The following is a 27,282-nucleotide window of genomic DNA, read 5'->3' on the forward strand; positions in this document are numbered from 1 at the left end:
CGTATTAAAATGTTAACAAAAGGTACAAAACTAGTATCGACGTATAGCACACATCAAGTACATATAAATCAGAAAAATAATTATCGAATTCAATAAGAAAACTTAAGAAAACGCTAAAAGGTGGAGCGGACTGTTTATCTACCTATGAAACATAACTCCTGGCTCTTTTTTGTCGCTGCTGCTTTTACATTTGAAAGCTGAATAACTAATCAGCATTGTAATAAAGTTTATACAATGTTCACTACACACAAACTATTAAAAATTGCTAAAATTGTCGCTGGTGACCAACTGATGACTCATTGTTTGCCACCAAAAGAAAAGGCGTCTAAGGTCGCAACTTCTGCTGCAGCCCGTATATGGGCGTTACATGTCCTTATATTCTTTAGTCATTGATATCGAAAAAGTTAAAGAGAAAGGTTATTCAGAATAGACATAAGACCAATCGAGGTTTTAAAAAAATAATTTACATAATATTATATATTACAGGAATGTCATTTTACTATCCAGTAATATACAGTTAAAAACCAAAAATGTTAATTTTCAGACCAGCACACAATAATACAACTCTATGTATAGATATTAAAAATTTGTAACCAATACATCAAAGTAACTCTACAAACTTTCTAAATAACCTAAAACTCTATTTTAATCATTAAAAACAATGTCAGGATGAATTTGTTCTGTTTTATAATCCAATGAATAAAGAATTTACTTTGTTTTTCACAGCACAATGCAAATTTCCATCGTTAGATCAAATCTTCACATTTTTTAACGAGTTTTGCACCGAAACCAATAATATTTTGAAACTGGTCTACAAGAAATAAAAGTTTGGGAACCTCTGATTTAAACCCAACTTCTGCATATGAAAAAAGGATTTTTTTTTGTAAATTTCCGCATCACATAGCATATATAGCATAGCCCTGCCATCACCCATAGAACTGGTTTATTGTTATTGGATATGCTGAAGTAACTACACATAAGTTTTTTTCAATAAATTAATAAAAAATTTCCCATCTGTTCTAAACATTTTGAAATGATTAATAGAATTTTAATATGATTGCATTTGATGCACAGTGTGACATTTTAACTACGCACCTGCTTTATTCTTTTAATAAAAATATATAGTCAATTTAAACATAACAAGATACTGTACCACAAAATGCCAAAAAAAAGTGTACGTTATATAACGTGTAAAAACTAAATCTTACAATGGAATTGGTCATCTTTTAAAGATCTTGCCTTAAAATACTACATTTCTTATTAGGATTAAGATATATTTCTTTCTAAATAACTAGAAAACAGTAAAAAATCACTTTGGTTTATATCAAATACTCAAAAGTGGAAAGTAGGTTACAGTACATTATTTTTAGTTACTAAAATCAATGAAATTTGCCTACATTCAATTTAATGTATCTTATAGAGTATGTATTTCATACATAGAGTAAATCTGATTGCAAAATTAAAAAGAAAAAATCCATAAGTATTTTAGAACGCTATACATGTTTTCTTAACTATATTATGGTAAATAACAACCACTTTATTTTTTAACTTGTGTAGGCAAATATCATCTCTTAACTTACCAATAAGTAAGTTTCTAACTTACTTATCGCTACCAACATCGGAATGATCTGAATTATTATTCACTTTCTGGTCTAGTTTTTCCTTCTTGATGATAGTGATGTCGGGACAGTTGGCAAGAACCGACTTGTTATTACCACCTGACGGTGGGGTATTGGCATTGCTATTTGCGGCCACCTAAATTACAAACGACCTTTATTTTGGTAAGCAGTAAATCTAATCAATTGAAAATGAGAATCGTTGCATCTCAAAAATAAATATTATGACTGCCTGAGATTGTACAGAGGGATCAACAATGATTGAATCAGTTAGCAATACTGTATTAGAGGTTTACTGATGCTAAAGCAAATTACTGATGGAAATTTTTTTAACAAATTATGTCAATTCATCGACGTTAATTAATTTTTTTGGCTTTTCTTTACCTCCTTGAAAGTTTTAACTTTGATATTTGTAAATTCAACATATTTTTCAATGTAAAATCAACATATTTATCAATGACGTAATAGAAACGTATAATTAGATGATTTCAAAATTCTGGTTACCAGAACAACAAAAAGAAGATTGAACAATAAGACAGAAACCCATATAAACGTACATTTCGCTTTATAAATTTATAAACATACGTACCTAGAACTTCTTACTAATAATTTCAAATATATTTTATTGTATATTGGATACATTCTAATAAATATTTTTTTGAAATAATATTAGTTTATGATACTATATTAATATGCGTTTTATTATTAAAATTTATAACGAAAAATGTAACTTAAACCGTATTTTTAATACACTTATTCAATAATTAAATTAAAAACCCTTCAGATTAAGTCCATTGATATCTCATCTCGTTTTGATTAGTCTCAGATTGTAATGAAAAACGAATATCGTCAAAAAAATAATTATATTATTAAATTATTGGTTTGTTTTGATGCTAGTGATAACAGCCGATAAATATTTGAATTTCGTAAATGTATTGCCAACCAAATGAACAAAATCAGAATAATCAGTTATTTCAATCATTGATGATCGCTCCTTATAGACCTATGTGGCGGATTTATCTCTCCAATAAAATCCTTTATGGGTATTTCGCCACTGCACTGCAAGAAAATCTACAAAATAAAATAGTTATTTTTTGTAAACACTGTCAGAAGTTATGTTTACAGTTATACAAATTTGCCTAACAAAGAAAAAAATGCTTAACGTTTCGGAAAGTTTATCTCTTTCCGTCGTCGGAAGCAAAAAAAATACAAAGAATAAAGAAAAAACTATTTAAAATATTTAAATTCAACTATTCGAGAACACTTTACTTTTTTAAAACAGATACGTCGACAAGAAACCGTTGACGTTTGTTTGTTATATGTCATTTTAACAGAACGTCAACGGTTTCTTGTAGACGTATCTGTTTTAAAAAAGTAAAGTGTTCTCGAATAGAAATATATATTCTATCTCGAAAATAGAATTCTTAGAAATTTGTATAACTGTCAACATTACTTCTGACAAGCAGTGTCCGTTTAGGTTTAACGCCAGAAGTGTTTACAAAAAATAACTATTTTATTTTGTAGATTTTCTTGCAGTGCAGTGGCGAAATATCCTTAAAGGATTTTTTTGGAGAGTAACATATTCTTCTTTTCACAAATAACTTGAATTTTACTGGTAAAAAATAGTCATAGGGACTATGTTAAATGATAGTCAATGTAGTATCTCTAATACTAAAGTCTGTCCAACGCCAAGGTCACTGCCGGCTGAAATCACACCTACAGAAGATGGGACTTGTGGAAAACGCCGAACGCCGACTCTGTATGGAAGATGACGAAACCATGAAGCTCGTTAGTCACTATGTATACATGCCCCGCTAGGGAAGAAGATTTCGTAAAAAATAAAACTTACCTGTAAATTAACATGACAGAGAACAATTACCACTGTCTTGTAGCCCCTCGCTAGACACACTTTAGTTGACTATTAATAAAAAAATACGCACGCAAATACAGAGTCCAGCATTTGTTGATCAGTGCTGCTATCTTTAGAAGGTCCGGACCTTTACGGACTATTCTCGTATATAGTCATGCAATATAATAAATATATAAACTCACCAAGTTCTTAAATACATTAGTATTATTTGACGGAATGTCTGGTAAGATTGAATCGGCTTCATCATCTGTTGTACCTTCTTCATAAGATTCTCCCTGTATTGATTGGGCACTAGAGACAGAAAAATAATAATATTAGTTTTTTTTACAATCATAATTCTCACTGAACTGAGTGCATTTTTGTGTAACACTTTAAATGATTAAGAAATCTTCTTTAATAGGGGGAGTACACAATACACCTATACCTTTCTGGTCATCGTAAAAGCGTGGTCTGGAATTTAACGTGTATAACAGTGATGTAAACAGCTTAATGGAAAATCAAATGTATTAAAGAGATAAAAGTGGTTCAGACCGCACAAGTAGACGTTTATGAAAAATGTTGCATCTAGGATAGGAACTTTACTTTTCACAATTAGTTACTTATTTTACTACAGCTGTAATAGTTTAACGTCTCCTTTTTGCTGCCAGGGCTAATCTGGACGGGGCCTACTTTGTTTACGCGGAATCCGAACCGCGATCCTCGGCCATATCATGGTCAATGGTCTACCGACTTGGCAAGTGTCTAAATCGACTCTTACTCACGACATATCCGATATCATCCGGCCTCGAACCGGCGTGAATGAGCAGTGTGTGTCAATAGATTTTACACTTTTGCCTTTTTTGGACAACAGCACGATACAGAGTTTCGAACAGGTCACCCGTCCATCCACTAGCATCGCCTTACGTCGCTTAACTTCGGTGTTCTAATGGGAACCGGTGTTTCGACGTAGCTGGGCCGTTGCCCTACACAGGTAAAAACCGGCAACATTGTGAGTCGTTTTTTATTTTGTCTCTCTGTCTGTCAACCGGTCATTTATATTTATCTCTACCGCAAGCGTTAAAATACAGACCACTCAGATGAAGTGTCCAGGAGGGTGTATCAATACACCCCTATTAATTTTTTTTATAGAATTATATTAAATAGCAATACTGAACATATCGAATAATCGATCGAAAACAGCGTCACAGTGACCCCAGAAATGACAATCGATGATCATTTTTCTCGGGCCGATCTCTTATATGCCATATATATTGAACTAAAGAAACACACGAGAATGTTTCACGAGTTCAATGGTCATATACGAGGTGATATATTAAAAATTGACATACGAATTTGTCGAAAAATAGTAATTGATAAGGACAGTGGGTTATGGGTTTTCTTAGGTTGGATAAACTTCTTCTAGGAGATGCAAAACCTTCTCGTTGGTGGGAAAGATTCTAGTCAGGTCTAGGGGAATTCCCTCTGGCACTTTAGCTGAGCTTAAGGGACATCTCACTATCGTGTCCCTGGTTGTAGTGCCGTCGCCAGGGAATTGCACCAAGACGTATAACGATGCAGGAAATCAGGCACCACCTACTGTCTGTGGTCATGTATTACGGGCAAAGGGTGTGTCTAGAGGGAGGTCTTAGCTTAACCGCCCGGACCAAGAAGACCATCAAAGGGACAACCTCACCAAAAACCTAAATCCTACGATGGCGGAATCAAATCAAAGGGATGCATGGGTAGATAGAATACTAGCCTCTACTGGTCTCAAACTTGGGACACCAGAGGGCAACCTAATTCTTGTCTCCCTTACTTTTACATGCGTGGCTGTGTAGAAGTGGACCGACTAACCCTTGCGCTGTATCACTCCATTATTTCAACTCCAAAGTAAAGACATCGAGTTGGCGAGTCATCAACTGGAGGGAGGAGAGGGCCGTGGTCAGGTCCTCACAATAGGAATTGACCTCAAATCCAAGGAGACAATAGAAAAAGAGAGATATATCCTCTATCATAGTTCCTGGACAACACCAGACAACAAGATCCCCATGTATGATGAGTTAAAGACTGTGTGATACGTTCGAACTCAAGAAAGGAGCACACAATAGATCTTTAAGGTTCCGGTGAAGTAACCCCCCTTCCACTCAGTCTATATTCTAGGGCGGATAAAATGTTGCGTGGGTGGCAAACTAGATGGCGCCACTGTATTTTAATTAAAATTCAACTAATGTTCCAGAAAAGCTTGAGAAATGTTTTATTAAGTATTTTACAGTTTGCAATTTTTCTTGTCGCAATAAAGTTGCAATTCACTTTACAGTCAGCAATTATGTTGCAATTCTTTGTATTCACACAGTGATACCAATATGAATAATTTTTTGACATTTTGAAATTCAACAGAACCAAAATGTTTTATTTGTTTTTTTTTATTTATTATGATAGATAGTATAGATTAATTATTTAAAATTTAATATGTGTACAGTTAGGGGTTGGAACCTTTGGTGTTGACCTTGTGAAGTCTTAATCATCTGCTGATGATGCTAACATGGTTAGCGAAACGCGCGTCCAGTGTAAAAGTAAATGTTTTGGTGTATTGTGGTAATTTAATGTTTTAGTTTGATTTAATAAGTTCTTATCGGAAAATTATTGATACAGTTGCTCTTCTAATTCAAAAATTTCTTAAGGTTGATAACTATAGAATTGTAACTAACTTAACTAATAAAAATCGCGCTGGTCCGATTTCCTGCAAGGCCTTGCCGCTGCAAGAGTATTGCGTGAAGAGATCAGCTGTTTTTGAATTGTGCATGCCTTCCATCAAGAAAATTGCAAATTGCAGAAACTATTGCAAACTATTATTAATTGCAGTTATTGCTAATCTATTTTTTTTGGATTGGTTAAAGTACTAATTTAGCTATTTTTTAGCTGGTCCGATTTCCTGCAAGGCCTTGCCGCTGCAAGAGTATTGCGTGAAGAGATCAGCTGTTTTTGAATTGTGCATGCCTTCCATCAAGAAAATTGCAAATTGCAGAAACTATTGCAAACTATTATTAATTGCAGTTATTGCTAATCTATTTTTTTTGGATTGGTTAAAGTACTAATTTAGCTATTTTTTAGATTATTCCAGAGATTTGAATGTCAAAGTAGTGATGCTCGAGGGGCAAGGAAACGCCATTATTATTATTAATATGAACTAGTGATGGGAAAAACCGATTAATTTCAATAATCGAGTACTCGAGTATCAAGCGATTGCAATAACCGAGTTATCACTCGAGCGAAATATCGCTCGTATTTAAAAATACGGTTTTTTGTCCGTCGCATGTTGTAAGTACTCGTTAACGCCAAGCAGTAAGCTGCGTGCGCAGGGCACACATTCTTTCGGTAATGAACGGCAAGTAGTAAGCGACGAGCAATTCGCTTGATCGCTTGATTTAGTTTATTTCGAAGCATTATCGATGTAGGTCGTAAAATTTTGTCTCTCAGATACGCAACGGATAAATATACCGGGTGCGTCTCAAAAGCGGATCACCCCAATAACTTTTTTATTTTTTCAGATAAAACAACGAGATTTGGTATGTTAGTATATGACATAAATTAGGATTGATTGACATATTCAATTATTTTCGGTAACTTCCGGTTTCACCGGAAATGACTGCAACTTTTGATTTTTAAATCGCACCCTCCGTATTTTTTTACTTTATTCGGTAGAAAATGACACTCTGAATAGAATGACATAGCACATGTCAACTTTTGACATTTTCGCATATGGTTTATTTGAAATTGTAACATGCGGTTCATAATGACAATTTGAATCGAAGTACCAAGTGCGTAGTATCAAATTATTCGTAAAAAAATTCTTTCGAAATATGCTAATGATCCACCCTCATTCATTTGAAAAGAAATGAGATATGATCAAAAATACGATTTGGGCATCTTTTAACCAGCCAGGGCAAAACACTAAAAACATTAGACGATCAAATCTATTTTTCCAAGGCTCCTTGATTACAAATTAGTGTTTTTAACACAGCCATGGCACTCTAGATTGAAATTTAAAATACAATTTGTTTTTAAGCGAATATGTCAAAAGTTGACATATGATACGTCATTCTATTTAGAATGTCATTTTCTATCGAATAAAGTAAAAAAAAATACCAAGGGTGCCATTTAAAAATCAAAAATTGTAGTCATTTCCGACTAACATACCAAATCTCATTTTTTTATCTAAAAAAATAAAAAAGTAATAGGGGTGAGCCACTTTTGAGATGCACCCGGTATATACGGCGTATAAATTTGCTACTTGCAATGTATGTAAAAAATTCGCTCGGCTTTTTATTGAGTAGGTTACATTAAAATCGTATTTCAATTTATTTCATTCTAGGATCGCTTGCGTTCGTCGCTTGGTACTCGTCACTTGCATCGCTCGTTCATAATCGAGCGATGTCGGTTATTTCAATAATCGAGTACTCGAGCGAATTTTCGCTCGAGTTATCCCATCACTAATAATATTAATTATGAACATATTATGAACACATATTATATTATTATATTAACACTTTTTCCTTTTTATAAACTTTGTCCTATTAAAATTCTTTCGTATCATTTCTAATTGGTTTTCTTTTTCCGTCAAAAAGACCATTGTATATTATTTTTTTACATTTTTTATTATTTCAGAACTAAAAACAGATTAATTTGCTTGCAACGCGGGTTAAGCCGTTGGTAATCTAAAATTTGCGAAATTTATGTGCTTTACACTTTGAATATGACGAACATTAGAGAGATTGTGAGGAGAATGTTGTGAAAAACTTGCACAGGAAAAAAAAGTTTGTTTTTAAATACTTTATTTTTTTTTCGTATCATTGTAAACTTGTCCATTCGACATAATATGCAGCTTGTCAATTTTAAATTAACACGAAAAAAATCTGTTGTCGGGTGAGTTAAATATTTGAATTAAATATTGAGGAAAATATTTCTACTAAAATTTATATAGGGGTGGTTGTAGTTTTCACCCTCTCCGTACTTTTTCTTTTTTTTTGTGAAAATCAAATGTTGAAGTACTTTAACATTTGATTTTCTTTTTTAAATGTTAACGAAACATAGGCAACTCTAATCTCATTCAAATCGGAACATCGCATCTGATGTTTCATTAAAAGGCATATAGGTACAGGATGTTCCAGAAATAAGTGCAAATATTTTAACTGGTAGTATAGTTCCACCCCAGAAACACGCTTATGAGGTTTTTTTCGCGAAAAAAAAAATTGAAAATTCGAAATTTTTTGAAAAATTTTTTGGAATTTTTTTTTAGTTTTTAGTTAAACATAATTTCTTGATAATATGGCAACATAGGTAGTAGATTAAATTTACAAGAAAGAAAATCCAGAAAAGATCCAGTGGTTCTCAAAATTTTAGCAAAGGCAAAAAATCATTTTTTTGGAAATTTTCAAAGTAAAAAAATTTTGTACTTTTTTACTTTGAAACTTTACTTTGTGGACTGAATTTAAAAAACGATAAAGAGAAAATGTTTCTTTTATCGAAATCTAACACCCCTTGAAATACTTGCACTTATTTCTGGGATACCCCGTATAACATATCTGATCCAACAGAATTAGTTATAAGTTTTGGTGGGAAATCGAGCATTGCAATCTATTTTTTTTTGTGGGATCGACAGAATTTATCGCTGATTGTCATTTTAAAGGTCATTGTTCAGGTGGCTACACACACTATTGCAAACTTAACAAGAATGCATGAACAATCTTTTTGTACAAGCAAACTGTAGCGTCTGTAGGGAAAATTTGCGCAAGCATTTTAATTGTGCAAGCCGCTTGATGATTGAATTTGAATCATGCAAGCTTGGACAAGCCATGCTTTCGCAAGCGAAATGGTACGTGTGTACCACATGTATTCAGCTTGTAGAAACAATTAGTTAGTCCGTGATCGTCAATGACCTGTACGTCGCGTCGCCATCATGTCTAGCGATCTGAAAAGGAGCAATCGAGGATTATTGGAAGATTTTAGTCGCGCATACGAAAATCATCCTTGTCTTTGGCGAATTAAATCACCAGAATATCATGATAGGGTGAAGAAGGATGCAGCATACAAAATTTTACCTAATAAGTATAGATTAATTGACAGCCAAGCCGATAAGGATGCCGTATTAAAAAGATAAATGCCTTCAGAATTCCTTCTTCTTTTTCGCGGACTTCCTTCCTCTTTTTCTTCGGACTTCCTTCTTCTTTTCGCGGCATAAACTGAAGCTTGTTCAAGCATGCATGTACCGTGTGGCGACGAAGGTAAATTATGCATGGCTTGTACAAAAAGATTGTTCATCCATGCTTGTCAAGCTTGCAGTAGTGTGTGCAGCCACCTTAACGCTTATGATTGGCTTTGTTACTTACCTGGAATTTGTATCGGGATTTTCTCCTTGCGACACCGACATTAAATAATTCGATAACGTTTGGGGTGTAACGTTAAGTTGTTCTGCGGCTCTAAATAAAGTGATTTCTTTGCGTTTTAGCTTAAGAAGCAGATCAGTGGGAGCTTGTTCCGTCCAGAAGTCTCGTACTCTACCAGAAAAGAAATATATATATAAACCTAATGTACGATATTTGAACCCATTTTTATCTTTTTTCATAACTCAAAATTCAAGTTTGTCATTATGTTGCATACAAAAATTCAATTCAACTTGAAAATTGAACTACAAAGCAAATCAATTTCATTAAAAAAATGTAAGCATTCAAATTATGATGACGTTCCAGATTCCATCATTAATGTATGACCAAAAAATTGTGTGATCAAGCAGGCTTTCAAAGGACAGTTAATAAAATCTAAAAACATTTCTCATATTTTTTTTATTATACAAAGCATGCTTGATCACGAAATTTATTTGATTGTAAGGTTGCCAAATAAGGATAATTTCAAAATGAAAAAAAAAGTATTGATTCAAAAGATACTAAAAACTGTGACATTTGGAAACAATCAGGATATTTAGAACAACGTGATATATTTAAAAAACCAACTGAAACATTTGGAAAAAAATTTTTTAAAAAACGAAACATGAGGAAATAAGACATATGAAAAAAGTCAATAGTTGATTCATCTACTTAAAATATCACCTGTTATTGCCTGTTTTTTGTTCAAAAAGAGCTATCTATAGTTATTATTGGTCGGCCTTTAGTCATATCTTAAACATACCGTGCTGGCAACTCTTACTTTTGGGTCTATATTTACATGTGTGGAAGTAAATCGCATAGGGATCTTATTTAAGTCGGAGTGAGAGAAACGCGACGGTGTGCTGTTGCAACGTTGCCACATTTCTCAGGTACGCCTTTCCCTATCAAGTAAAGTAAAATCACGATCGCAAACTCAACTTTTTAACACATAACACGCGATAACTCAAGAAATACTTTAGATATTGCAACTTTTTTTTTCATTCAAAAATTAAACAAAATATCATTTACTTTTAGTGCATAGCAATTTTCAGCAATCATGTAACTTTTTTATTTATAAAGATTTTCACATACTGTCTCCAAAGAAAATATAGTAGAGATATTAAAAGAGATATTAAAGAAGTTTTTGAAAAAAAACTACAATCAATTATTTCTAATGGATTTTGAGATATCGATTTTTGAATTCAGAGTTTTAATAGCGCGACCACTGTCGAACACCAACTCAATTCCACTTATTTTTACCAAAAGTGCAAGTGTTTCTAATTAAACTCGTTAATAAATAAACAAATAAATTATCACGAGACGTAATTAAATCGTGAAGCTGAACGCATGATATACACTTTTCCCTAGAATTTCAAGTACTGATTGGGTCGCGACCGCGACGAATCTGCTTATCCCCTCCCACGTCTCTTAGCAATGTGCACAGTTTCTCGGTTTATTTCATACGTTTGGTAACGTTTTTACTGTTTTATCTGTGTTCAGTACATTATAAACGCATTGTACTCTTCTTACATACGGAAATCTCGACCCAAAACTAAGGTTTGCCAGCCCTTAGTATAGAAATGCATATATATCATGAAGGATCTAAATTAATATTTTTATTATTATGTATAATAAAAATATTATTAATTAATTTATTTTATAAAGAAAGCATTCGCCTAAAAATACTGCATATAAAATATATACATGGAGATAATAGGTACCTATAAAACGCCTATAAATCATATTTTTCTGTTTTCAAAACAGTCACTACTATACGGTGTATACTATAAATGTATAAAAATGGGTTCAAAATTATAATTAACTTAAATCAAAATTATAATTAACTAAAAAAAATTGTCAACCTACATAACATATAGTCTTAAGTATTACCAAAAAACGCAAGATATATTTGATGCTCATTTGAAACTTGAATATTATAGAACTTGAAATAAATCAAAAAAATATAAACTAAGTTAACTAAATTTCCAAATAACAAAAAAACAATATTATCTTGTTCGTACCTTCTATTGAAAAGTGGGTGAAAACTGAAACATTAAGTACATACATATAAATCACTTAAATATCTTTGTTTATAGTTAATATTTATAACTATGACTAAGTAATACTATTTATGTCACATGTATTTAGGTTATTCCTTTTCTTAATCTCGTATGGTTAGAAAAAAGATAATACTTTTTGATAATTAAAATATTATAAAACATTAATTTTAATACTTTTTTTACATGGAATTTAAATATGTAAAAAATTAGTTATTCAGCTAAAATAAGAAAGGTACTTCCGGAAGTGTCGTCATACTGACAATATTTTTAATCAAAAGATCTAGAAATTTCTAATTGAAGCTCAGCTAGAGATGTAATGGATATAAACTACCCCTTATCTAACTATTTCTTTTTTTCAATAGGAAGCAATTGCTAGCATTTTTCTTTTTAAAAAAACTTGTTATAAGACATACCATAATTTTTAAAATCAAAATGACTTTAGACGTTGACAGTAGGTATGGTCGACATCATAAAGTACAATATGAAAAAAAAAAACGTTGATAGCTATGAAATGAAGATGGCTGTCATTTTATATGTAAAATATGGGGAATATTATCGATCGTCATTGTCAAGCCAACTGCATGCCATTTTTTTTTTATTATACGGTAGTTGTTATATGTGAAAGATCGATAGTGAAATCGCAGTCGAAGTTAAAAAGTTGCTTTTAATAAAATATAACCCACAAAGCTAAAAATTAACCGTAATGGTATAATCGTTTATTGAAGAAATAAGAAGATGCGCAACCTTATGGGCGATTTCGTGGCACAAAATATGTCCAGGATGTAACTGGCATTACCGTTGCATGTCCGAGATTTAGTTTAGCTCTGCGTCACTATGCGCTGAGGGTCGTTTACAGCGCAGCGGATAAAGAATACTGTACCTTAGTTCTGCTTTCAGTCGACAGATTGAGTGGTTGCCGGAGACAGTATTGCTAGAACTAACTACTGATTAATCCGTAGATTTACGGATTTTGGGTACAGTACGTTTATAACACGGATTTTCTATCATTAAACAATTTAATATAATATTATATGATTAAAAAAGAACGGCGTCAGAGTTGGCTTGAAATTGAACATCGCCGGTATTCCAAGTAATTCCAAGCCAACTAAACGACTTTTTTTTGATCAGACGACATATTCAGTACCTATAAAAGAATTTTTTTATAGAATAAATTTACAAAATACACATACGCGGATTTTTCACCCAAAAATATTTTCGTCAAACATATTACAGATATTACACATGTTAATATGGCAACACTGTAGCTTTCAGTCCCACACCGTCTTCGATATGCCTTCGCTGGCCGAATTCAAGGTTACTATAAACAGGTTGCCTCGTAACTTTTGGACCAATAGGAGCGATATGCTACAGAACGTATAAATTCATAGGGGGGATAAAGAAATAAAAAATAAAATGCAACCGACAAAGAAAGATAAATGGGCAATACAATAAAGAAAACACACATCAAACAATTAAAAACTGTATAGACGCCATACACTATAGACAATAAAGTACAAAATGAATATCGATTCAGAAATGCACTGTCGGACTGTCGGCAATTTTTATCCCTCTATCTATGAGTGGTAGCATTCCTATGACGTAGTAGACGTTTCCGATAATGGCGGATCGAGTTACGAGACAACCTTATCTTTTAATAACCTTGGACCGAATTAGAGAAAATAAGTGTTTTATGCGTTGGTCACAGAACGATTGGCGTCACCGTCGTACAGCACTTGAGACGTAAGGGGAAATTAAATCAACCTTATCACAAATTCGTCTATTAGGTTGCGTATCTACACCCAATTTTTTAATCAACGGTATAATTCACGTTCAGAGGATAATTACGCGGCGAATAAAAAATTGCGGTCACAGATATACTTGTTAATGCTATTTCACGTTTTAGCCCAACTCTATAAAAAAACAACTAATTTTATAAGCATAAACTATATTCTATGCGAGACGTGAGACTTCTATCAGTTCTACTAATAAGTATCTTGCTTGACAAATAAACACTTAATGTTAACATAACACCTACCTATAAGGATGCTTCAAACACCCATAAGAATCCCTATACCGTCCATACAAAGTACCATAGGACACGCCAAGTAGTTCCGCCGCCACTTTCATTTCCAAATTTTTCGTCTTGATTCCGTCCATCACTCGCTTGGTGAACGGTTCTTCCCAGAATTGTTGGCGCCTGCCCGTGTTCAAGTACTCGTTCATCTTGATCACGTCCGGCCATTCCTTCTCTATCGCCGGCGTTAGGAAAGACTGACCGCTGGACGTGGTGGCGCTCTGGGCGATCGACGATGGCGCTCTGGAGGCGACAGAAGGTAAGCCCTTTTCCATCGTGAATGACGTGTTGCTCCTTTCATCATCTTCGTCGTGCTGATAGCAAAAAAAATACTTTCACTATACAAGGTGTTTCAAAAAACATGTGCCATCTCTCGTGGGGAGATTCCTCACTTAAAAATAAGATTTATTTTTCATATCAACATAGGTCCGATTCTACTTTGTTTCATAACTACAGGAAATCTTATTATTTTTTCGATTGAAGATTGCTAGCGTTTCGAATGATATTTTGAGGGTAAAAGTTACTATAAATGCGACATATTTTAATGCTAAGTTTCGACATATTCATCAGGGACATGCATATAGGTTGTTGCATATTGGAATATTTTTCTAAAAAAAGCATGTACGCTACTGACGTTAGCGAAATAGTGTTAGCAGTTTAATGCCAATTAAAAGTTGTCTTTTGATATATTGTCGATTTCGGCCTCTTTGATGAGATAAACGGAATTTTATTAATTTGCCTTGATTCAAGTCTAATAGCAACCATTAACATTTTTTATAGTACTCACTGATTCCTCATCAAAAAATATGAAAAAAAGTTCCTATAAACATGGGTATGGAAATGCATAGTTTTAGAGTTATAGGATGTTAAAACTTTTTAAAATTAGATTTTTCGTAATTATCTTAAATACCATTTCGAGAAGACTCACAAATATCATTTTTATCTTAAATACCATTATTTTTTTATTTAAAATTGCTGTAGGTTGGATTAACTTGGACTGTTGTTGGTAATAACTAATAGTAATAATATTTAATAATAAATTAGGTAAAATAACCTAATATAATTAATAATTTATTAATTTTATTTTTATTAAATGTGATAAATACAATAGCGTTTATCTCATCAAGAAGGTCGAATTCGACAAAATATCAAGAGATAACTTTTAATGGCATTAAACGGCCACAATTTTGATATCAAAAGAAAAAAGCCAGTGGCGCACATGTTTTTTTTTTAATATTTCAGTGATAACCCATATGCCCGTCCCTGGTGAATTTATCTCCACTTTTTTCGCACTAAAATATGTAGCACTTATAGTAACTTTTACCCTCAAAATTTCATTCAAATCACTAAAAGTACTTGGAAGAAAATTATAATAAATCGAAAGAATATTAAGACTTTAACACCCTGTAGCTACGAAACAAAACAGAATCGGACCAATGCCAATGTTGATATAAAATATAAATCTGATTTTTACGTAAGAAATCTCCCCACGAGAGATGGCACATGTTTTTTGAAATACCCTGAATATTAAGTTTATTGATTTAAGCTTCATTCAGAACCTCGAAATCAGTGGAATAAATTAGTAGTTTCAATTAGCCGTAGAACTTGGTTCACCTAATTTTAATGTAAGCATTCAGAACGTCATAATTAGTGGTAGTACTTTTCAATTATTCGAAAAAGTTAACAAACTTTTGACTTTTCCACTAATTATACTTCAAAATTTGCAAGGAATGTCATTTTGGCCTTTATCACCCGTCAAGAAAAATTTTGGTTAGAAATCAAAAGTTCATTGTTTTATAAGCTAAATATTAGGATTTCTCTATGGATACAACAGATTACCGCAAGCTGTTACTAGGATATTTTATTAATTTTAATTGTGTTTTTTAGACATTGTGAATGATCGTAAAGTATAAAGTATAATTAAAACTTAATTAATTTATTCCACTAATTGGGAGGTTCTGAATGAAGCTTAATAACATAAGATATAGTAATTAAGCTATTAGCGCACACGTTATTTAGACATTTACGTTTGTCAGATTTAGGTACATGAAGGGTGGAGGGCAGAGGTAAGGAGAATTATGTTCGTGTAGAAAAATGGTCTCTCAAAGAGAGAACAATTAAGATGGAGCTCACAGAATTCTCATACTTAAAAAAATAATTTATTCATACCGATTCCTTCTTAACTTTCAATGGAGGCTCATCGGTGTCCGTAATTTCTGTTACTTCGTTTGCTTGGTCGTCCTCCCATATTTGAAGATCGTGTTCACTACTGGACATGGCATCGTTCGAATAGGCGTCCTCTACATTGCTCACATTTCCCGAAACGTTGGAAATCCTGGGAGTTGAAAACTGATTCTCGTAGTCATCTACAAGGTGAAATAATTTTCTTATTGTAATTTATTTGATATACTTAACAAAAAAAAATACATTTAAATACTAATTAATTCTGTAACTTCAAACAAATTCAGAAAATCAAATATAGTTGTTTTTTAGGAAATCAAATTTTAAATTTCAATTAAAGGACGTTGTTCATTGATAAAAACATACCAATGGGTGGCCTGCCTCTTTTCTTCTTATTCGGGCTATTCGATTCATATTTCGGACTATCCATAACGGTGGTGACCGATGGTATAGCCGTCTGGATGCCGTTGGAGCTTCCATCGCTGGGTCCAGTCTGTTCTTCGTCTCTCCATGAAACCTCTGCGAGGCCCTTGATTCTCAGTTCCTCCGCTGTCTTAAGCAAAGTTGCTAAATGGCACTAGAATAGTAACAAACAAATAGAAATTAATCTATTATTCAAAACAAGGCTTGAGGAAACTAAAAAATGTATTAGAATATGGTATGAGTTAACTTAAAGTATGTTGGCATTTCCCTGGTTTTGCATTGTTACCTGTTCAGTTTAATTCATTAGTTAAAATCGGCTTGTTCAAATTTAGCATGTGTATTCAGCAAAAAAGCTTATTTACGATTTAACTGTAAAATCAACAGGAGAGCCAATATTTGGACAGTTCAAAATTTGCATGCGATTTCCTATGATTCCAACGCTGATGCACCACCCGGTATAAAATTTAGTTTAAACATCCCCAGTCCAGAGATTGCGGTACTTTAAAGAGTAAATTGCAGTGGCGATAGTAGTAGAGTTGCAAATAGTATGGTAGGCAAAAATTGACAATAAGAATAGCATAACAATTAAGTAAAAAAAAACAATGATTAAGCTAAATAACGCGTTACTTATTCTGTCTCTTTCTTACACATTGGCCTTCCAGTCATTGGGGCCTGTACAGTACTTGGAAGATTTGCAAAGATGCAACCTTTACCCATACAGACAAAATAAAGTATCAAACCGCCTATGCGCCTTAGCATAAATCATATGGAGCGCATTTATGGCAAATTTTATATGGGAATTATTTTTATATTATTTTAATACATCTTAGGGTACGCACACAAAGAAAGCTGGTTAATCAGCGTTTATTTCCATAGAAAACAAGCGCCGAAAACCAGCCCCGAAAACAAGCGCCGAAATCCACAATATGCACTCCCAGCGCAGACAACAAGCGACCAAGAATTAAAAATTCGTTCCGGTACAAAGTCGGCGCTGGCAACAAGCGCCAACAAGTTTTTTCTGTGTTTACTGTGTTTACTTTTTACGTTCTTTGTGTACCATTGAGACGACTTGTAGGCGCTTGTTTTCGGCGCTGGCAATAAGCGCTTATAACCAGCTTTCTTTGTGTCCGTACCCATAGGGCCGAGAACCAGCGCCGAAAACCACAAAATGCACACCCAGCACAGACAACAAGCGTTCCGGTAAACAGTCGGCGCCGATTTACGCTGGCAACAAGCGCCGACAAGTTTTTTCTGTGTGCGGGTGTGTTTAAAAGCCCACTTAATTATTGCCGCTTACTTTTTACGTTCATTGTGCACTATTGAGACGACTTGTAGGCGCTGGTAATAAGCGCTTATAACCAGCTTTCTTTATGCCCCTACTAATAATACAAATTTTTCTTGGATTAATAATAAGTTATAATGTAACGATATACGAAAAAAAAAATTATAATATTGCCTGGGGTAGGCAACACATTTTTGCCTACATTGTATGCCCGCCACTGGTAAATAGAGCTTATTTTGGAATTTTCAACTGACATAAGAATTTACTTCTCAAAATAAGTTTTTTTCTAACCATGGTATGATGGTATTTGGCCTCAGAAAAAAAGGGACCCAGTCTTAATGAAATCCGACAAAAAAAATATTTACTTACTATCTTTACTTATTATAATTTTAATTTTTCTTTATAGATGACCTCGCATTTAAACAGAGAAAGTGATTTTACCTACGGATTTTACGGTTTTATATTTTGATTCACATCAAACGGATATCTATGCTATTAAGTATAATGTTTCTGTACCGGAACATCAACTAAAAACTAAAACAACACCATCTCAACTACAAACTTGCTCCTAAGAATAATTTCCATAAAAACGCCACCAGGAAGTGACAAACGACACGCAAGATTCTATTGTTAATGAGTATAGAACGCCATTAGCGTAATTTTTTTATTTCTTTATATTTTTTATGTTCTCGTCCAATTTCAGCAAGTAAATCTTTCGCAATTGCTAGAACTTTTTTACAATGGTTTTGGACCAGACAATTTATTTGATAAATTAGTCCGTATTAATTAATAAACATCCCTGTACAATTAATTTCACAAGAACTGTGTATATCGGCTGAAAAAAGTTTGTCAAACAGGGTGTCCCAATATTCCGTGACCATAGAACTACTACATATTTTTGGAATCAAAATAAGTTCATTGGACACAATTTACCTCTATACAAAAGTACTTCGTTTGTCCGCTAGAGGGCGTCAAACTTTAAAAAAATAAACACATTTATTAAGATATTTTAAGAACCGTTATTCCGATTTGAATGACTATGTTTTGCTAAGTGGTTTAACATTCGACTTTCACAAAAATCAAGAAAAAGTACGGGAAGATGAAAACTACCCCCACCCCCACATAAATTTCAGTGTAAATAGTTTCCTACACCACCGACGACGAAATTTTTTTTCGTAAATTGGTCTCTTCCCCGAGATATTTAAACTCGGGAGATACAATGATCCATTCATAAAACGCTCTAAAACTTCATCACACATTGGTTTGCGAAAATCAACGAGTGCGAGAGAGAATGGATAGAGAAGGAAATAGGGTATCTGCCCGATGCGATGGCAACAATGTAGGTGTGTACAAAGATTAGACCATAGACTTAAAATAAAATATAGACTGAGCATCTCATTCATAAATAGCTGGAACATGCGGTCAGACACTGTCTTGTTATTGTTGTGTTATTGTTTTAGGTTATAACGAGTGCGACACGAGCGATAGATAGGTTGTCTCTGTCGTAACGGTCGTTCCCTGACGACTCTGCCGAGAACACACAACACTGTCTTTCGTTTCTCAAGTACACCTGAACTCTCCGTATCATAGCCGGGTAATTTTTTTATTTTAATGAAGCTATAAGTAAATTAAAAATATATCGTATTTAAACGTTTTTATATTTTATTAAGATTTAGGACAGGTTTTTTACATAAAAGTTTAGAAAAAACGTCTTAGAGTCCGAAAAGGATAAACATAATAAAATACACGTTATAGAAGAAATTTTATAATCGAAATTACGTAATTTTTGAAATTAATAATAAATTATTAATTTTAGTCAAACATTTACAACCCCTAATATTAATCAAAACCGGATCTATTCCACAGATATAATAGAATCGGCGACAGGGAGAGAAAAAAAAATGATTGTTGTAATTTTTTTTCTAGTTAAGTGATGTCTTATTATGTAAATTAGAGAAAACATAAATCTGTTCCATTAAAGCAAGGAAGGTGATAGGAAGTGGATAAAATAAAAACTACATTTATTTAACTCGGTACTGTCTTTATTATACCGGGTGCGGCTCAAAAGTGGCTCATCCCCATAATTTTTTTATATTTTCAAATAAAAAAACAAGATTTAGTATGTTAGTATATGAAATAAATTAGGATTGATTGACGCATTCAATTGTTTTTGGTCACTTCCTGTGTCACCGGAAATGACTATAACTTTTAATTTTTAAACGGCACCCTCGGTATATTTCTACTTTATTCGATAGAAAATGACACTCTGAATAGAATGAAATATCATATGTCAACTTTTGACATTTTCGCATATGGTTTAATTGTAATTGTAACACGCGGTTCATAACGACAATTTGACTCGAAATACCAAGTGTGTGGTATCAATATATTCATAAAAAAATGCTTTTTCCAAATATGCTAATGAGTCACCCTTGTTCCATTTGAAAAATTGACATATGTATGATTAAAAATACGATTTGTACATCTTTTAACCGGCCTAGACAAGACACGAAACCTATTAGACGATCAAAACTATTTTTCCAAGGCTCCTTGATTAAAACTTAGTGGATTGAAAAAAACTGGATTGAAATTTAAAATAGGATATGTTTTTAAGCGACAATGTCAAAAGTTGACATATGATATGTCATTCTATTCAGAGTGTCATTTTTTATCGAATAAAGTAGCAATATACCGCGGGTGCCTTTCAAAATCAAAAGATGTAATCATTTCGGTGAAACAGGAAGAGATATTAAATACAGATATTAAAACCTACTTTATTAAACTGTAGTATTAATATCTCAATATATGTGTATAACAAGAAAAAAAAATATGGATAATATTAAAGACGTGACAACATAGGCTGGATGAGGAAGGCTCGGTCGACTGTACCCAGAAGTAAACATGTGTACTAAAAAGGTTGTTTGTCCGCGTTGAGATGTAAATAGTGTAGTCTATATTTTATTTTAAGTCTATGGATTAGACGTTTGAGGTAGGGATGTACCAAAAATAAAATAAATCGATATTTTGAATCGATTCAAGATCGGACATAACAAGATCGATCTAGAAAAAAATCGGCAACAAAAGATCGATCTTATTAAATATCGATATTCGATACTGAATATATTGGTGTACCGGTATAATAAAAATACGATATAACACAAGACATAATCATAAAAAGTTATTAGATACATAAAAATCGTAAAACCGTTTATTAACATATTTAAAATTAAAATTGAATCAGAGTCACCCCAAATAAATCAGAACACCCAAAAACCACACAAACCGAGACATACTTGTGAAAATTAGAAATATTATGACAATATTAAAATAGAATTATATGGCTTTTTGCATGCTTATGATGATTTTGACACAGAATATGTACCAGTAAATTCTGTGATTGTGATACATAAAGTGGTTGGAAATAAGCTAAAATCAAAGAATATTCTACGTTATCTAAAATATAAAAATATGGGAATCACCGACAAAAATCTGACATACTGACAGCTGATATCAAAGTGCTAAACAAACATCGGCGCGTGCGCGTGCGGCAGTGAGCGTTATACTTAATTTTTCAATTCATTGCTAGTGTGCGGCAGTGAGCGTTATACTTAATTTTTCAATTCATTGCTAGATGTTTTACTAGAGATGCACCATAAACAAATATTAAAGCAAAACTAAAGTGTTTCTTCTTATTTTAACAAGTAAATAAACCTGTAAAACAGTATAAATAAAATCGATCTTCGATTTTGAAAAATAAGAACGATTCTACCAAAAGATCGTTTGATAAAAATCGATCGATTTTAATCGATTTTTTGGGTAAAAAGATCGATCTTCGATTAAAATCGATTCGAATCGTACATCCCTAGTTTGAGGTCATTTTCCAGTGGCGTGCCAATCGACCGACAGTATTTTAAGGAAATTAAAATAATTGTTTAATAAAATATAAAAAAAATAATAAAACTTACATATTTGTCGCATCGTAAAAAAAATAAGTTGAGGGAGGATAGTGAAATAAAATAAAAATCGGCATTTGCCACACCATGACGTCATATATACAAGGGTATAGGAAATCTCGGCGCAGCGGCGGCAGTCGGCCAGCGCGCGCAAAAACCATTACATCGCTGATTGTTTATTGCTATATCTTTATTAGTTTAAAAGCAAAAAATATGGGGTTTGCTTTGATACCTTGTCAAGACATAAGCGAAACTTTTAAATTGTTTCTTTTTTTTCATTTAGGCCTCGTTTTTCCTTAAATGAAAGTTATATTAAAAAAAGTCTATTTTTAAACCAAATTTTCGCATGATTGAAATGAGTTATTCATGTTTAAAGTTTTTTTTTGTCGTAAGCGCTAATGGAAATGTTTTTTTGTAAATAATTATAAAAAATTACTCCCTACGAAGACTTTATTGTGTACTGGATCAAAAAATAAGTATTTGTTTTCTCTATACGGCGATATTAATATATCGATTTTTGATGATAGTGCCCTTTTACCCGGTCTAATTTTGTACTACTTTCGGAGTAAGGGTCTCCATATCATGTACTGTACTTCCATCCCTGAAAAATTCAGCTTGTGACACCGAAGTGAGACGTAAAGTCAAAATAAGCTTTAATCTACCTACATCATAGGTAGGTGTAGGTACTCTAGGTATATTCTACTTAGACAGTAGCTGACAGTAGTAATTAATTTGTTATCCGATAAGTAGTTGTCATTATATAAGTTTAATCATCTTATACCTCCTATAACGGTAGGTTTTGGATTTTTTCCTGATTGGTTTGTTAAACAAAAATATACTGGGCATATAAATGTCTAACACAATACATGTATTGAATGTACTTATTTTAACCAATGCATTGTTTTGTTTTTTTAATCTCACAAATAAGAAATGTTCACGACGCCGCGCGCCGCCGAAGAGGAATCGGCCTACGTTTGGCTAAACAGGCTGGACACGGTGGACTACGATATTAGCGAGTCTGAATATTTATAAAAATTTGCAAAGTAAAATATGTTGGAAAAATAATTAATCCATACATATATAAAAGCTCAAAGGGTTTTTTTGTTGCATCCATCCCGCCGAAACCGCTTCACCAATCTTGATGATTCTTTTTTTAAATGAAAGGTACCATATGATCGAATAAAAACGGCGTCAGCGATGGCTATGAAATGAAGATCGCTGTCATTTTATATGTAAATTTATATGGGAAATGTCATCGATCGTCATTTCCCAGCCAACTGGACGCCGTTTTTTTCGATCATACGGTATACATGTGTAGATTTGTTATGCACTATTTTCATAGTGCTTAATGGCTATTTCTTTGTGTAAAACGACTAAATACTAAAACATACCTGAAAAACACCTACACACAATATCTCCAGAAATAAATTATTTGTCATTGTCAGTGGTGTGTCAGTTAGATTATATATTAAGTTTTTAGATATTTTAGGAGTGAGTTCATACCGCCAGCTTTAGATACATAAATATTAGCACAAAGGTTCGTTTAAACGACATTAGTGAATTAGCTACACAAAGCGATTTTAGGAAATTCATCCTCTTAGAGAGTAAAATTATGTCGGAACAGTTTGTTGTATGAAAATTCCTTACTATTTGGTCTAGAAGAATGAAATCCTACAAAAAGAATTAGAAGAAATTTTTGAAATTCATCAACCAAATGGGTAAAGTTAGTAAAAATTTATATAAAACTTGGTGACCTCTGGATTATACACATAAAAATTGGCACAAAGATAAAGCGAATTTATGAAATTTATACACTTAGGGAGTAGAATAGGGAATGAAAGTTTGCTGTACGAAAATGCAATTACTATAACATTATAAACCAGACAGTATAACATTTTATACAAGGGTTTATTTAGTGACATCATAACGAAATATATCTTCCTCAATTATCCTTCAAAGAATAAAAAAATAACCTATAAAGAGAGTATTAGTGCTCTTGATAAATAAAAAAAAGATGAAAAATAAAAAACATCTATGCTCACTAGCTCTCTATAAAGAAGTAAAAAATCATTGAAATCAATGCATAAACGATTCGAGATGTAACGCGAACGTAGTCGCGGGAAAAAGCTAGAAATTTATTAAATTATTTTATTTAACTGATTAATTTTCATTGAAAAGGAATTTCTGTAATTCGCCACTATATTAGTTAAAAACTAAGAAACTCATATCAAATTTAAGTTTTGCGATTTTGACTTATACTTTTTACAAAATCTGAACACATTTTAAAAGAAAAAAGCTTTTGATAATATTTGTGTAGATTGACTACAAGTTCTATAACATAAATTTCTACGACCGGTCTACCTAGTGGTCTGCAGCATCGCCTTGTGGTGCAAACGTGGGCCTGTTAATCTGTGACGTGACGCACAACAGCCAAGAAAAACAGAAGCGTGGCTAAGAATTTAGTAATTTTAAAAAAAATCTTTTAGATACAGTAGTAGGTATTAAAAAGTTTTGTGTTTAAATGGGGTTTGCCTTTAACAGTTAAAAAATGATATCGTAAAGTGTAACTTTCCGTAAGAATTCTTTATCTGTCATCATATTAACCTGATGTTTTGTATGTTATTTTGTTTTTTTGCTTGTTTGTTTTACGGACAGGTGCGATCGCATAATTATTATTGATAATGTTTTATTTAATGTTAACATTACTACTTATTCAGTGAATCTTTAAACCTATTGTTTTTTGTTAAGTTCGTTATTTAAAAATATGTATGTAATACACTCATATTAACACTAATCATATTTTTACGTTTTTACTCATCATTTTCAATGCCCCCCCGGTTGCATCTTTGTAAAGGACTGTGAATTTTTTATTACAAGATGGCTTTTCACATAAGAATAACGATTAAAAAATCAATAAGTGTTTTTTCACTTTTACGGAAGAATTTTAGGCTAGTTTGGTTTGGTTTGGTTTGAGTGGCAAAACCCGAAAAATCAGTAATGGTTGTTAAGTTGAAGCAAAATATTTCTACTAAAATTTATGTTGGGGTGGGTGTAGTTTTCACCCTCCTCGTACGTATTCCGTCTTTTTTTGGAAAGTCAAATGTTAAAGCATTTAGCAAAACAGAGGGACCCCAATTTAATTCAAATCGGAATATCAGTTAATAAGATATCTTAAAAAATATGTTTATTTTTTAAAGTCTGATACCCTCCAACGGACAAACTAAACACTTTTGTATAGAGTTAGATTTTTTCCACGGTATATTGGGACACCCTGTATATTATATAAATCGAGAAACAGCCTCTATCTTGGTTTTAACACATACAAATCATACAAAAAACTAAAATTACCAAAAATATTCTGATAATAATATGCCAAACACAGTATAGTATACGCAACATTGATACACAAATTAAAAATATAAATAAAAATTAGTTAACGCTGAAAAAATTTAAAACTCTATGTATGTAGGTACCTTGATATATATACAAAAAAGGGGAATTTTTATTAGTCACCATTTTCAGAAATGTAGGTTGTGGATAAATTTTTACTGTGTAACATTGAGATCTTAAATCATTTTCGGTTTTTGTAATTGTTGACCTTACATTTATGTAGGCTTTAAAATGAAAAATTTCATCAGTATCTTGTGAACCAATATGTTAAAAAGTTTATATTGATTGGTTTTTTATATTTCTTATTTTCAGATTTATAAACCAATTTTTACGTAGCTTACAAGGTCTTTTGAACTAAATAGGTACTTGCTTAAATAATGAAAGTATATCCTAAGATAAAAAACAACACTTAAAATTAGTTTCACCAAAAAATTACATTATAGAAATATGATAAACAAAAGATAAACTTTAAAAATACCTACCTATCATTATTAATAAATGACAGATTTTTTTTTCTTGTTTCATTATAAAAGATAATGTCATTTTTAACCCACAATAAATATAAATAATAATGGAAAATGTATAATTAATATAAGTATAATAAAAACTGTATTTCAGTTTTATCTTCAAATACCTACATCATAATCGAAATGAATTATTGGAAATATGAGGTACATAGTACATAGGTAGGTATCTATTATGTGTTTATATATTTTTGCAAAAACAATTGAAATTATGGTTTAATTTGACTAGGTACTTACATGTTCAACATTAATTTCTCCTTTGTACATAAATTCGACCAGACACTTGATATCTACATATTTAATATCTTTCATGATAAGTATTGGGTCTTTTTCTTCATACTGGGACAATATAGTTTCAAAGTAGGTACTGCACGCCGAAAGAACTATTTTATGTGCCTTTATGGTTCGCCCTTCACAAGCTAATGTAACATCACAAAAGGCTTCTCTTTCCAAAAGTTGCGAAAACATCGCTTGTAAATTGGAATGATGATATCTCCATCTTAAGCAATATTGTTGGGGTAACATTTTTCTTAAATGTTTTGTTTGGTTATGTATACAAAAAAATAACGAAAAAATTCCAAACTTTTTGTTTAACTTACAAAAAATTATCTTCCCACAACATAAAATGTCAAATTCCTCAAAATTATTTATGAGTCAGCGTTTTAAAGAACTTGGAAACATTAAAAATAATCAATATACTTCACACTTTTCATTTCTTTTTTAAATATCATAATTTTGTCTTTGAAAACACAAAAACATTACACTATCACTGCCACTAATCACTACATTTAACTGTTTTACAATTTTTGTCACGTATGAAAACATTCGTGATTTTCTCAAAAATTTGGAGATTTCTATGTAAATGTTCAGTCATTTAGAAAATTCCCATAAAAAATATGTCCCTTATTTTTTTATGATTCAGTGAGCCAATAGAAACCACGTAAGACCCTAGAAAATCATGTATAGTCCGTTTATTCGCCGGCCAAGCCTTTAAGGCAAATCAATACATTTCGTCTTAAAAAGATGTATGTAGGAAAATGTCTATATTTTAAAACAATCTATCACATTTTCACAGGATTTCACAGGCCACTGTTTCTCATCAACTTTTCAGAAACAACTAGCTTTTTAAGGCTAAAGTAACGGCATCGAATACACAGAAACGCAAACTCAAAACGGGGTCAAAATTTATACTAACTTTACAGACTGTACCGATTGTAATTAGGCCTTTCATATTTATTTTTATAAACTTGAGATTTTTCCCAAGCCTGGGAAAAGAAATAGAAAATCCATGGACATGTCAAGTTCAACGAACGTATTAACGCGTTACCGAATCATAACAAACAAACGTGGTTGGAAATTTAAATATTTATTATACAGACTCCAGGATAAATCTTCTGAAACTTGTTTGATTTTCTTCAATAGAATTATCATATCGCTAAATAGAAGTTTTATCCCTCCTGTTTTATACCTCTCCGTATTTTAAAATTCAATTTAAGTGAGAGAGATAGAAA

At 32.4% G+C, this 27,282-nt stretch overlaps 1 protein-coding gene across 2 annotated transcripts; it reads right to left on the reverse strand.

Annotated features, from left to right (window-relative positions):
* Positions 1–27,135, reverse strand: LOC115880066 (protein tramtrack, alpha isoform-like). 2 transcript variants are annotated; one of them, XM_030897191.1, is made up of 7 exons: positions 26,009–27,134; positions 16,566–16,776; positions 16,188–16,384; positions 13,980–14,332; positions 9,852–10,019; positions 3,669–3,777; positions 1–1,755 (listed from the first exon to the last, which is right to left on the reverse strand). In XM_030897191.1, exons 1-7 carry the CDS (start codon positions 26,294–26,296, stop codon positions 1,600–1,602), a joined length of 1,482 nt encoding a protein of 493 aa, XP_030753051.1. In that variant the 5' UTR covers positions 26,297–27,134; the 3' UTR covers positions 1–1,599. The 2 variants fall into 2 exon arrangements, with proteins under 2 accessions (XP_030753051.1, XP_030753052.1); XM_030897192.1 differs by having other exon boundaries at positions 1,614–1,771; positions 26,009–27,135.
* Between the last annotated feature and the right edge of the window lie 147 nt (positions 27,136–27,282).

The sequence above is a fragment of the Sitophilus oryzae genome, unplaced genomic scaffold, assembly GCF_002938485.1.
Source record: "Sitophilus oryzae breed Bouriz unplaced genomic scaffold, Soryzae_2.0 scaffold_1614_pilon_pilon, whole genome shotgun sequence".
NCBI lineage: Eukaryota > Metazoa > Arthropoda > Insecta > Coleoptera > Curculionidae > Sitophilus > Sitophilus oryzae.